This window comes from Pectinophora gossypiella, chromosome 12 (assembly GCF_024362695.1).
Source record: "Pectinophora gossypiella chromosome 12, ilPecGoss1.1, whole genome shotgun sequence".
In the NCBI taxonomy this organism is placed as follows: domain Eukaryota; kingdom Metazoa; phylum Arthropoda; class Insecta; order Lepidoptera; family Gelechiidae; genus Pectinophora; species Pectinophora gossypiella.
In genome coordinates this window covers 6216720-6229989 of record NC_065415.1, presented here as the reverse complement: position 1 = coordinate 6229989, position 13270 = coordinate 6216720, and the positions used below count along the sequence as shown (strand labels likewise).

The 13270-nt window shown below is 36.9% G+C and overlaps 2 protein-coding genes across 6 annotated transcripts in view; one reads left to right on the top strand and one right to left on the bottom strand.

Annotated features, from left to right (window-relative positions):
- Nucleotides 1-5335, bottom strand: part of LOC126371088 (uncharacterized) — a 421730-nt gene extending 416395 nt beyond the window's left edge. Inside the window, exon 1 of the mRNA XM_050016285.1 lies at nt 5331-5335. The gene's annotated coding sequence lies outside the window, so the exon portion shown is untranslated. The remainder of the gene's footprint in view (nt 1-5330) is intronic.
- The window catches only part of LOC126371079 (transcription factor collier), a 69871-nt gene that overhangs the window by 39399 nt on the left and 17202 nt on the right, over nt 1-13270 (top strand). For all 5 annotated transcript variants that reach the window (XM_050016273.1, XM_050016272.1, XM_050016271.1 and 2 more), the window contains exon 8: nt 9375-9456. In XM_050016273.1, the coding sequence (XP_049872230.1) occupies nt 9375-9456 (82 nt within the window). The remainder of the gene's footprint in view (nt 1-9374; nt 9457-13270) is intronic.

The window sequence follows — 13270 nt, the reverse complement described above, 5'->3', positions numbered from 1 at the left end:
CTCGCTACGTTTGCAAATACTGGTTCGCAGCCAGCGTAGTTTGGACTCTATGTCTCGTAGGGTAAGGGGAATAGTTGGTCGGGGCAGTTTGAGGCCGTATCGGTATGTAGGGGTCGAAGATTAGTGGCCTCCGCCTACTCGGCGAAGCGCTGAGCGGCTGATGGCGCCCCAGAGTGTAGTTACAATTAGAGCAGTGCCCACAATGAAGTGATGGTAGCGTAATGTGGCCCCTTGTCTTTGTATGTTGATTGCGCCCGAAAGAGGTCGGGCTGAATGTGGATATTTGTGTTATTAGTGTATGTGCTGCCTTAGCAGTTAGGCTTGTATGGCGCTGATAAAATCGGCTGTTCGATTTTGTTGGTCATTTCAACTGTATACCTATTTTATTAGCTATAGGTAGCTGTCACATATCAGTCATCGTCTAATAAGTAAAGTAGCGATATAAATTAAATTAATTTACCTCTCTTTGATCTATTGTTTGCTTAGAAAAGTAAGGGACATTTTGAGTTCACATTTAGTCAGTAGGTACCTACACCTTTTTATGTTTAATCTTTGTTTAAAACTACTTTTGTTTATAATATACAACGTTCATCACCATCTCCCTAGCATTATGCCGTTTTTCACAGGGTCCGTTTACCTAACATAAAGATTTGACAGGTCCGGTTTTTTACTGTAGCGACTGCCTGTCTGACCTTCCAACCCGTGAAGGGAAAACCAGCCCAATACAGGTTATAACACATACCTTAGAAAATGAATTTCTCAGGAATGTGGGTTTCCTCACGATGTTTTCCTTCACCGCTGAGTACGTGATAATAATTTATGATCCAAACATGAATTCGAAAACAAATTCGCAAACTTTGATTTAGGCCTGTGCTGGGTTCGAACCTGCGACTTTACAGTCAGAGTCAAGCGTTTTTCCAACTGGGCTACTACGGCTACTGGCTCAGTATGGGCGAAAGGCTTTAAATCTGTTATCATAATGACTAGATCATCATGTTTTTTCCTGCTTTTGCTTGTGCTGGATTTGAACCTGCGACCTCAAAGTAAGAGGCAAGCGTTCTACCAACTGGACTACCACGGCTCCAACAACGATAGTTATTTTATATAGGAAATCGTAAACAATGTGGCACATTTTAGCACGTAAGGTATCTTAATCACCAGTGATAAAAATATCGAGAAAGTACAACAGCTTTATGTCAGTTATAAATAAACCACTTCTCACTCTACACTTACAACAAGTTATGTTTACAAGTTTGATGTTTTGAACAGACTTCAAAATGTTTAAGCACTATGGTAAAAGTGTCCACTTCTTATTTTGACAAAATAGCTTATACCAACTTTCAGGCAGGTACATAACATGACCATAACAAGTACAATTGCACACGCACGAAATACAAAAATATAAAGATTTATTCTTCATTTGTCCCACATTAAAAATTCTAGGCCGCCCCATACAATATGCCTCCTTCGTCCCGAAATATACATATTCGTAATTGTAATCATTTTATTCCCGCTTCGCGGTATATTTCACAACTTTATTATACTGCAAAGTTTCGTCGCCTGAGGAATTAATGTTGGGGTCCACTAGCTTTCTTTCCTACATTATGTTATGTTATTATGATAACTAGAAAGAAACTAACAAAACATAAACGCTTACAAGTAGAGTAGGTTATGGTATACTTATATTTTGAGCAGAATTTGAGCGTTGTGCGGGAAAGGCGCTTACGGTTCGCAAGCGATTGCCCCTAGTCACTGGTAGGTATATTGTCAATTGGAAACTACTCGCGCCGAAAGCAAGCGCTTTTAGATTTGAAAGAGTACCTACTGCAGTATAAGCCAACGTTTGAGATGTTACGTCTATTCTGAAATGATACATTATTTTCAATTCTACACTTTTGCGGTGGAAAATTCCACTTGATATTAACTCAAAATAATGAGCTAAATCATCCCTCTTAGTATTCGTTACGATATCACTTACACCCAACTTACACCCCATACAAGTAGCCATACAAGTACATATGGGTATTACTGACACCGTAACGAATGCTTAAGGGGATGATTCAGACCATGATTCTGAGTTAATAACAAGTAGAATTTGCTGTCGGAAAATTCATAAAAAAAATGTTTTTTTTTTTTTAATTATTTTCAGGTCCATACTTTTGCGACAGAAAATTCCACTTGATATCAACTCAGAATCATGGTCTGAATCATCCCTCAAAGTTTTCGTTACGATGTCACTAACACCGTATATACATATACTTTTGTGTTACTTTCGCCAAAAGAACAAGTCGAATTATCTTTTGGCGCATTCCATGAGACCACAAAGTTTGTGATTATGGATTGATACTTGATGTTCTTTGGATTCTACATGCAATGACCATCCAGTTGCGTATTTTATATTTGGATGTAATTTTGGTTGTTATAGAATTATAAACATTGTATTGTATGTTGATAAGCGTTTGATTGTAACTAATGTATATTCAGAGGAGAAAAATATATATGGGAAAAAACTAGTTTTATTATATTATATGAAGAGGCATCTGCAGGTAATATTGTATTATTACATACTTAATTGTACTAATAAACGGTTTATGTTATGCAGCTGTAAAAAAATATAATTTACTTAGGTACAACAAAATTTAAAAAAATATATTTTATAGAATTAAAAATATCCAAAATTGTTCAAAATTTGTTATTGTGTGGCTATTTAACAATAATAACTACTAAAACAATTTAACGTTCACTGTGAAGTATCTTAAATCAAGACAATTTAATAAAATAAAAATAAACGTTTATATTTTACCTCGTGTAAATAATCTACGATTTCTTCTTTTACTATTCGGAGGGCTATGAAAAGGCGAGGTTTTATCGCGTTGCCATGGCGACGGCGGGATGTTTCGCCGACGATACCCTCCGCTCCGCACTATGGTACACTACATGACATAATTTTGTTGAAAGTAAAAGTATTTTCGTACATACCTGGTGCTAAAATACTAGTTATTTCTTTTTAGTTTTAGAACTCGCATTCAGGGGAACTTTTTAGTAAGTTCTTATACTTACATACATAAACAATTAAACATTACACTTGCGTCTGAAATAATCCTGAAATCTACGACCTATCTTTAAAGTCGTAAGGTCGAATTCATTTAAAATCTTTCATAATTTATTTTTGTAAAATAATATTACCTATATCTGGGTAAAAGCTGCACTAATTTGTTTAGAAGTTAGGTGTGTAGAGGCAGTCTTTCTTTTGAGTCCAGTCAGAGCTCAATATTTGAACCTTGTCTGTCAAAATGTAGTAGAAATATGAATATGTTTCGTATCTTATAGGTAAAAGGAGGTCATAACCAATAAGACGTGTAATATAGTTACAATCGGCGACGTAGGTACCGTAATTCGTAGCAACATAATAAATATGAAAAAAAAATAATGTACTTAAAACATTATTTGCAATTTGAAATATATTTAAAAATGGAACGTTCGAATTGTTTGCTTGCGCCGTCTAACTGGAATTAACCCCTTGGATTTGTACTGGTGAAATATTAACGCGCGCTATAGACGCACGCGGAAAAACAAACACCAAAACTGGGCCCGTTACGGGCCCGTCGCATTTACGCAAAGATTATTATACCTAATGGTTTCAGGACTATTTTGTTATTCTTTCGTAACCGGTAAATGAATTTATAATAAAATCGTTGTCAAATTTTAGCTTCTACTTTTTTTTCTATCTGTCTGACCGATGTACTCAACATTTGTTAAATCACATATTTTTTTTGGCAGTGATAATCTTTGTGGACTCGTCATTTTCTATTTCTTTTTTTAAATTGAAATTTATTTAGAATTTAATTTATTTTATTCTTCTATTCTTAAGTACCCTGTAATTAGAGTAAGGGCAACGATCTTTCGATAGTAACAAAGGGATCTGGTTGGCACTAGGTATTATCCTTATTGAATCGATTTATTTATTTATTTTAAATAAATACTGCTCGCGTTAGCTCAATTATCAACACAATACATCATCTATTTATCGAAATTTAAAACAAGACGACCTTTTTCGTAGAGTTTCTTTTGCTTTGTCCGAAATTGATCAAAGGCAAGCGGCGCCCAATCGGCACGTTGTAACCAATCTTCCTCGTGCTTACTCTTTGGCATCCGCATGGCGTGTCGGTATCGATGGGGTGGGGGCCCTAGGGACCGCCTCCCGAGGGAGCGAGCGCGGGGCGCGGGAAGGTTAAAAGGGAAAAGTTATAAGACCGCGCGTTGTCAGTTCCTGAACGCTCGTTTTTCAAATTCGAACGCTTTTAATTTTTTTCTTAATTTTTTTAATCTTTTTGATACGGTCAAGCTGGCTAGGCTATTTTAATTGCACTTTTTTATTATTATTCCTTTTGAGATAACAAACAGTTAAGTGAGAAGTAGGTTATTACATGTTAAAAAAAATGTAGTGACAAAAAAATAACTTATTATCTTAAAATGCAACTACTTTGACCTATAGCTTATTTATACGATTTTCAATTAAATTGCTGTTTCATTTTTTTTTCCTTTTTTTATTTATTATATATTATACAAACTTACCCCGGAATAAAGGCTTGGATGATGATTGACTCACAATTATGATTTCTATTCTGTTACTATTGAATGATTATTACAAGCTGTGGACATGTTTCACAAACACACGCAGCATTCTATGTATGTAAAAAACAATATTAATAAAAAAAATTATGTCCGACTTTAAAAATAGCGGTACCCAATACAAATAAACATAGGCAAGTGGTGGTGGTGTGAGGTGGGTGGTATTCAAGTGTTCCGACTTGAAAGAGGGCAGCCTACCTCCTTGCCGCGACTTAATGCCGTAGTGGATTTTTTTCATCGACTAGCGGGACATGGTATACACTGTATACAATATACATATATACCCCTTATAGTGAATGGAATATAGTTGTTTAGGCTATACTGTAGCGACTGATACGTAATTTACGGCCTATTTTTATTAGAGTAGTAAAATGTACGCGTAGTACTTAACAAAAATGGATTAGGTACTTACACTGTTTCGTATATAAGTAGTTTATATATGTATACAAAATATAAAGATAAAGTTTTATTTATATAAATTATACCGTTATTTATGTAGTTGAATAAAGTTCTGATATACACAACTTCGTTCGGAATATATTTGGTACTTAACGAAAATGGATTAGGTACTTACACTGTTTCATTATATTTTGTAAAGGTATACAAAATATACAAACAGCGTAAACAATAATATAACATTTTCTTTATCTTAATTATACCGTTATTTATGTAGTGAATAAAGTTTCGATATACAAAACTTCGTTTGGAATGTATTATCAATAACCCGCAAAATTTTTGTTATAGGGACAATATCTTAAAAAAAATTGTAGACATTTTTAAATCATTTACTTACTTACCGAAAAAATACCATTTATCAGCCTATATCAGCATACCTAATACCTATAGCAGTACTCTACCGCCTATATAAGGGATGAAAAGCGTGAGGGTAGTTTTACGACGAATACAGTTTCCTTTCTTCGTGATGTGATAGGTAAATATTCCGTATAGGTAACTTTATTGGGGAGGTTTGATTTGGTCGTTGTGTTCATACTAGGGTTAAGGTTTTAGTTTTTACGGGTTTATTATGTAAGGTACTGGGGTCGATGTACGATTTTAAGCAATCTTTTCTCATTCAAACAATTCCATGGTGTTTTATATTCATATTTTATTTCATTAAGAAATAGCCGTTGTAGCCGAGTTGTTAGAACGCTTGCCTCTCACTTTGAGCACCCAGGTTCGAATCCAGCACAGGAAAAAACCAATGATTGTCGAATTTGTTTTCGAATTCATGTTTGATTCACGTACTCAGCGGTGAACGAAAACATCGTGAGGAAACCCACATTGCCGAGAAATTCATTTTCGGAGGTATGTAACTTAACCTGTATTGGGCTGGTTTTCCCTTCGCGGGTTGGAAGGCCAGATAGGCAGTCGCTTCTGTAAAAAACCGGACTTGGCAAATCTTCATGTTAGGTAAGCGGACTCTGTGAACAACTGGATAATGCTAGGGAAATGATGATTAAGAAATAATACGGGTGAATAATAAGTTACTTACTAATAACAAGTTATTTAGATAACATAAGCTCATGACTAAATTCCCAATAGGGCTAGTGAGAGGTACGGTCACGAGTACTAATAAAATATGTATACATTTTGATACCGTGTCACATTAACTTTTTTGATAAATTAATGCGTAAGTCTCATTAAATGTCAAAAATAATAATGCGACATGGTTCTACAGTGGGTAAGTACATGATATTACTCATGACTGTACATACCTACCCACACTTCAACAAGCTCTCTGTTAGACCAACGTGGTAGGTGGACATTGGTGAATTACTACTTCTCATTTATTAATAGTCAGTCCTATATGTAACATAGACAGACAGCTTACATGTAGGTAAGTTCCATGTCGTTTCTTAGTAGCAAAAACTACGTAGCAGATTTTTTGAAAATTCACATTCGAATGTGATGTCTGTGAACAAAACCTCGCAATAGACAATTACTTCAATCCAGACCAAAATTTGTGGTCTCAACTTTTACCCGGGTAAAAATTAATTGAAAGAAATCGATTTTTGTATAAGTTTCCTAACTCTGTGTCTGCCCATTTATATGGCAAGTATGTACGTATTAGAATTTATATAAGTAGTCTCATGTTTCACTTTAGCTATTTTTGTTTGTATAATTTTGACTTTTAAAAACAATCCAATTCAACCCCTTACTGCAACCATCTTATAGATTCCATTTAGTCCCCTCTGGTAATATTTTGTGTTGGCTTACCACAAGAACGATAAGTCGGATATCAGGTGTCACGTGACCCCTACAAGGATATTAATGGTCAAGCTTAAGGTGACCAGGGGTCCTTATGGGGCGAAGGAAAAATCTCCAACCTGACTTATGGTAAAATCCTTACAAAATATATGCATTTTTTTAGGACTGTCGAAGAAAGAGGTATCCATGATTTTGGGAAATGAATACAAAAATCAAAAAAAAGCAAATACATTTGTAAAGTGCCGTTGAACGGAAAAATATTTAAACTAATATTCACAAAAACTAACTCAGCCAGTATGCTTTGTTTAACAATACGCTCCGAATTTTTCAATATAAACGAAACAAAAATCGAACTTGTCTGGTCTGCAAGAGTGATTATAATTGTATACAAAACTGAAAATGCTGACAACGCGTTCGATTCGGAAGAATCTGTATCTATTCTGCTTTCACCATTTCTGTGAACTATATATAAATCTATTTGAACTTACTCTTTATCTCCCTTAGGTAGTTCTCCATTCATGAGTGTCTAAAAATAAAATCTCGCCGTGCAAGACGGTGTCGTTTGACAGGCGCGTAAACTGCTAACTCGCAATATTGTGACATAAGGTGTTTAACATAAATAATGCTTGAACAGATGTGGTGCCGCGGGCGGCGCAAATACGTTCGCGCTACACGACTCATATCTCGATGGTTTTTGGTATAAGTATAGAGCTGTTGTATGAAAAAAAAAAATCTTTTTTTTAATACTATATACCTACAGTACTACAGTTCATAGTGGTTAATTTGGCAAAATTTAGAGTGCTACTCGTAAAATAAGTGTAATTAATTAAGTGTAATATATGTATAAGTATATGAAATTTAACACAAAAATCGTGTAATGCTCATGACAAGTTTAATATACATTTTAGAATCAAATTTAGAATGTACAGTTAAAAAGTTGTAGACCCCTAACCGTTTTAGAGCATCTAAACTATTCACTAGCTGACATTTTATTTCTCAACACTAGAAACTACACTCAGCTCGTGTCTGAAACCCTGCGGGGTACATAGCAGCTCTCTACACATTCATATCTGTTGGCACAGCAATATTCGGCATGGCATCGCCGTTGCCAGAGGCTATGTAAAATATTTCTACTGGAGCATTCATCGTGATCGCCCGCGCGATCGTACGACCGACGTTACGCACCCAGCCTAACTCGACACCCCGTATAAACCCTAAAGCATAAACCATAAGGCTGATTCGACATTGCCACAGGGACACAGATAAAATGGCAAAGTTCAGCTATTGTGTGTAATCGGATACGCCGATAGTTGGCCCGATAGACTTTCTGCTCGAAATTGTTTGATTTCGTTTCGCAGTTTTGACATGCGATGAAAAATTTAATTCTTCTCTTTCTCTCTGTTGGCTATTGTCAATGCCGGTGGATTTGATTGGTGCGTTAGAGAACAGTATATTCTGTGTATTGAGATAACTTTAAAATCCAGTCGAATCGAATCTTAGATAGGTAACCTGAGTGTGACCCCAAAAGTTCTATCCAAAATTATGGACTATCTAATTGGGTGATGGGCTGATAATATTCTTATAATAAACCCAACTTTGTGCGTATGCCCAGGAGTGGCTGGGGTACCTGACGACCTTTTATTTAACGTGATTATTGCAGGTTTGCCTACTTGGCCGGACTAATGTCGAGCGCTGAGGGCTCTCCTCCATACGGTTGACTTGTTCGTCTACCCTAAACGCAAAAACTATATTATACCGTAATAACTGTGACAAAAAGTGAGACAAAAAGATACCACTTACGAGTAAACTGCGTCACATTCCGATACTTAGATATCTACAAAACTAAAAAAAAAGAGGCGTAAAACTAAACACCTCTTAATTACTACTGTTGAGCAAAAAACCTTTTCCCTGGAAGACCGGAAAGTACAAATTTGTGAACACGAGAAACAAATTAATGCACCCGAAGTGGAAACACATGGCCGGTAGATAGTGGGTCCGTCGAAATGTTTCTGTTATTCTGACATTGTGAATGGATTGACTTATTTTAGTGTTTCGCTATGTTGCAGTAATTAGTAAGTAGATAACTTTTTATTTTATAATTTCCTTGTTTCTAAACATCAAATGGGAAACGTAGGTACTAAGTAGGTACCTACGTACTTTAGAAATAGCTGTTGTATGGAAAAAAGTACCTGAGCAAATATTATTTTCCTCACATTTTTAGTTTTCCATACAAATATCAGTAAATAAAAGAGAGCAGTGTACTTTAAAGAGACTACATTAAGTAAATGAAAGCGAGCAGAATATGTGACCTTTCAGAAATCTTTTTTGTATTTCAAATCGAGATCGTAGTCTCATTGACAAAAACTCGGCCAAACTAAAAAGACGTTAAGAAAATAATTTATGTGTCCTGTCTCCAGTTCATTTGGTCTTCATTACTATTCACACGCTTCTATTTAGTTTTTTTTTTCTAATAAATGATCCTACTTATTTCATACATTTGAAAGTAATGACATATTATGTTCTTTTTGTTGCAGATTTTTTCTAAAATTCTTCTTGAAATGCAATCAGAACTGTTTGAAGAATGCAGGAAACCCGCGAGACATGAGAAGATTTCAGGTAAGTTTTGTACCTATCTATAAGTCTGTATCCACCCACTGCTGGGTATAGGCCTCCTTTCTTTCACGTCATCCTATCCGGTCCTGTGCAAGTCTCATCCATTGCTTTCCGGCATACCTCACAATGTCATCCGACCATCGGGCTGGTGGTCTGCCTCGATATCGCAGGGTGGCCAAGTTTTACCTACCATAACTTTTTTTAACGTGAATGATAGGTAGTTTTGCCACAGATAGCGTTAGTTAGTTAACTGCTTAGCTGAAAACCCCAGTCCTGTTGTCTTCATTTCTGTACCTTGCGCCAGAGCGCTACCTATTTTGCCTGGACAAATAGTTAATGATTATGAAGCAAACCTACAATAACTCACGTCAAAAATAAAATACAGGAAAGCTATATACTTCATCGCACTTTCTGTTTGTATACATAAGACATTTTTTTTATCTTTTCACCCAATTACGCGACAGCACAGATAGGCTTATTCATAATTTCTTCCCACATGTTTTGGGAATGTTTACAAATATAGGAAACTTTCGTTAGTTCCTATTGAATCTTACATTTTTGTCGAAGTCGCTGCGAGGGCGGGCGCTTGTTACAGACTAAGAAATGACAATATCATCACTGTTTAACTACAAACAACTCTACTAGCTGGGCTATTATTTTATTTTGGGTCCCATAACCTGTCTCTCACGTTCAAACACGATTTTTATAAAGCAAACATTTATTTTTTCAATAATTACACTATTGGTATATTTCTGATGTTATACTCGTACTTTTATGTTCCGCGTTTTTATCAAAATTATTTGAATTTAACCAAAAACACGGTAACTAAGTTGTACTTTTGAGTAACGCAGTTGTTTCCCTACAAAATTCCACTGTCCCTCTCATATATTTACTCCATATAAACACACATTACTTAAAAATTCTTCAAGACGCTATTAAAATTTAATATTTGCGGTAATAACACGTAATTTAATCTTTACTTTAACAATACTAAATATTATTTTCCTTTATCAGTTTTTAATTATTCCAAAATATTTATTGTGTCCCCGCGGCAAACCAAAAAATTACGAACACTATGTTACCATACGAAACGGAGTCTTAAAATTAGAATTTTGTATGCATTTGCGCCAAAAGTTGTATAACATATAATCAAATATTATTGGGGCGCGGGGGGAGTGCGTGGCTTGGAAATTCGCCGAGTCAGTCGCGAGGACGCCGGCGGGATAGGTGCGTGTATTAATTGGGAGACCGCTGCGTGACCGCTGTGATAGGTGAGTTTTTTGAATATTGAATAATCTTTTCCGTTATATCTTTAAAAAAAGGAGCAAATATTTATTGTACACGATCTGTTTTATAAAATGAATTACCATATGAGTGCTATTTTAGAATACACGTGGTTTCTACAACTGAGTTACCGATGCACTGTGTTACTGCGAATTATAACGCAGTTGTAGCCATCGTAACGCAGTGGAAATACTCAAAGTTTTTGCTCAATATTTACAAATTTAATAGTTTTAATAATTTAATTTATAATTATTTCGTTACAGAGTGTCGAGTTTATCGTCCCTAGTCAACAACGTGTTGACCATCGGTAGTGTTTCGAGCAGGGTAGCGTGCCTGATACTCAGAATATCATCTCGATATTCGCCGACTGTCATCCAGGTATACGCTCCGACCTCGGGACACCACGATGACGAAGTGGAGACTATGTATGAGGAGATTTCTAAAGCCATGCATAGCCATAAAAGCCACTCCACGATTGTGATGGGGGACTTTAATGCACAGTCGGGGAAGCGTTGTGGTAACGAGCTGAGAGTAGGGCAATTTGGATTTGGGGCCCGGCACACCAGAGGCCGGATGCTGGCGGACTTTATGGAAAAGGAGAACCTCTATATGATGAACTCCTTCTTCAGAAAGCCCTCACCCGCAAATGGACCTGGATAAGTCCCAGTGGAAATTATAAAAACGAGATCGATTTTATCATGTCGACGAAAAAGCACATAATTCAATGATGTCTCTGTGATCAATGCCGTTAAGACGGGAAGCGAACGAACGGGTTTCCGAAAAGGCTTTAGCACCATAGACCACATCCATACACTGCGGCAGGTTATACAGAAGACCGAAGAGTATAATCTGCCACTTTGCTTGGCGTTTGTGGACTATGAGAAAGCCTTTGATTCGATCGAGACCTGGGCGGTGTTGCAGTCTCTTCAGAGGTGCCAAGTGGACCATAGGTACATCGAATTGCTAAGGGACCTCTACCAAAATGCCACTATGTCAGTTCGAGAACAGAACCAGAGCTCTAATCCGATCCAACTGCAGCGAGGACTGAGACAGGGAGATGGCATCTCTCCGAAACTGTTCACTGCTGCATTGGAGGATATTTTTAAGCTTCTGGACTGGAAAGGATTTGGCATCAACATCAACGGCGAGTACCTGACGCACCTTCGATTTGCTGATGATATAGTCCTAATGGCTGAGACCCTGGAAGACCTGAACACCATGCTCGAGCATCTCAGTAACGCATCCCAACGAGTGGGTCTTAGCACGAACATGACAAAGACAAAAATTATGTCCAACGACCATGTCGCACCCACTCCAGTTCAGGTTGGGAACGTTACACTCGAAGTTGTAGACCAGTACATTTACCTAGGACAAATAATCCAGTTAGGTAAGTCCAACTTTGAGAAAGAGATCTCTCGTCGGATCCAACTCGGATGGGCAGCGTTCGGGAAGCTGCGGAATATCTTCTCGTCCAAAATACCTCAGTGTCTCAAGAGGAAAGTCTTTGACCAGTGCGAGTTGCCAGTGATGACTTACGGCAGTGAGACGTGGCCGCTTATTATGGGTCTCGTGAGGAGGCTCGGTGTCGCTCAGCGGGCAATGGAGAGAGCTATGCTCGGTACTTCCCTGCTCGATCAAATCAGAAATGAGGAGATCCACAAGAGAACTAAAGTCACCGACATAGCTCGGCGAATTGCAAAGCTGAAGTGGCAGTGAGCAGGACACATAGCGAGGAGAACCAATGGCCGCTGGGACAGAAAGGTTCTAGAATGGCGACCACGTGTCGGACGACGCTCAGTATAGGCCCGCTACAAAGTAGACCGACGATCAGGTGAAGGTCGCGGGAAGCCACTGGATGCGGGCAGCGCAGGACCGATCGTCGTGGAGATCCTTGGGGGAGGCCTATGCCCAGCAGTGGACGTCGTAAGGCTGATGACGATGATGACATACATACATACATAAACTCATGCCTATTTCCCACCGGGGTAAGCAGAGACTATAGAATTCCATTTGCTGAAAACGAATTGAATGAATTTGATGTCCCATTAAATATATTTGACTCAGACAGAAACTAATGTATGTTTAATATTGTTTTTTTGAGAAGTTTTGATTTTATTTTATTCTAAGAGAGATTTGTTTAATTTGTTATGGTTTCAATTTAATTGTATTCTGTTTTTAATTGTTTTTAGTAAGTTAAACACCATAGATGCGGAAAGTTTACCATTATGTTACTTACTAAACTACTGCGTTACTTTTTTGTCCCCCATTTTTATGGAGACATTTTCAGACTTAGAACTAAAACTATCTAAGTATGTTTTAAATTTTTTGACTTTTTTTGATAATTTTTAATATATAAATGGCCTCCATAAATAAAATGCTTGAACTGCTATTGTTTTCCATTTTATTGCAAAAGTTTATCTCATAAAATCAAAATTAGGTAACGAAGTGGTAAACCTAACCAATAAAAGATGTATTAGACTGAAATGTTTCTTGATTTAATAATATAAGGTCAAAAATCTTTTATCTTAATTTA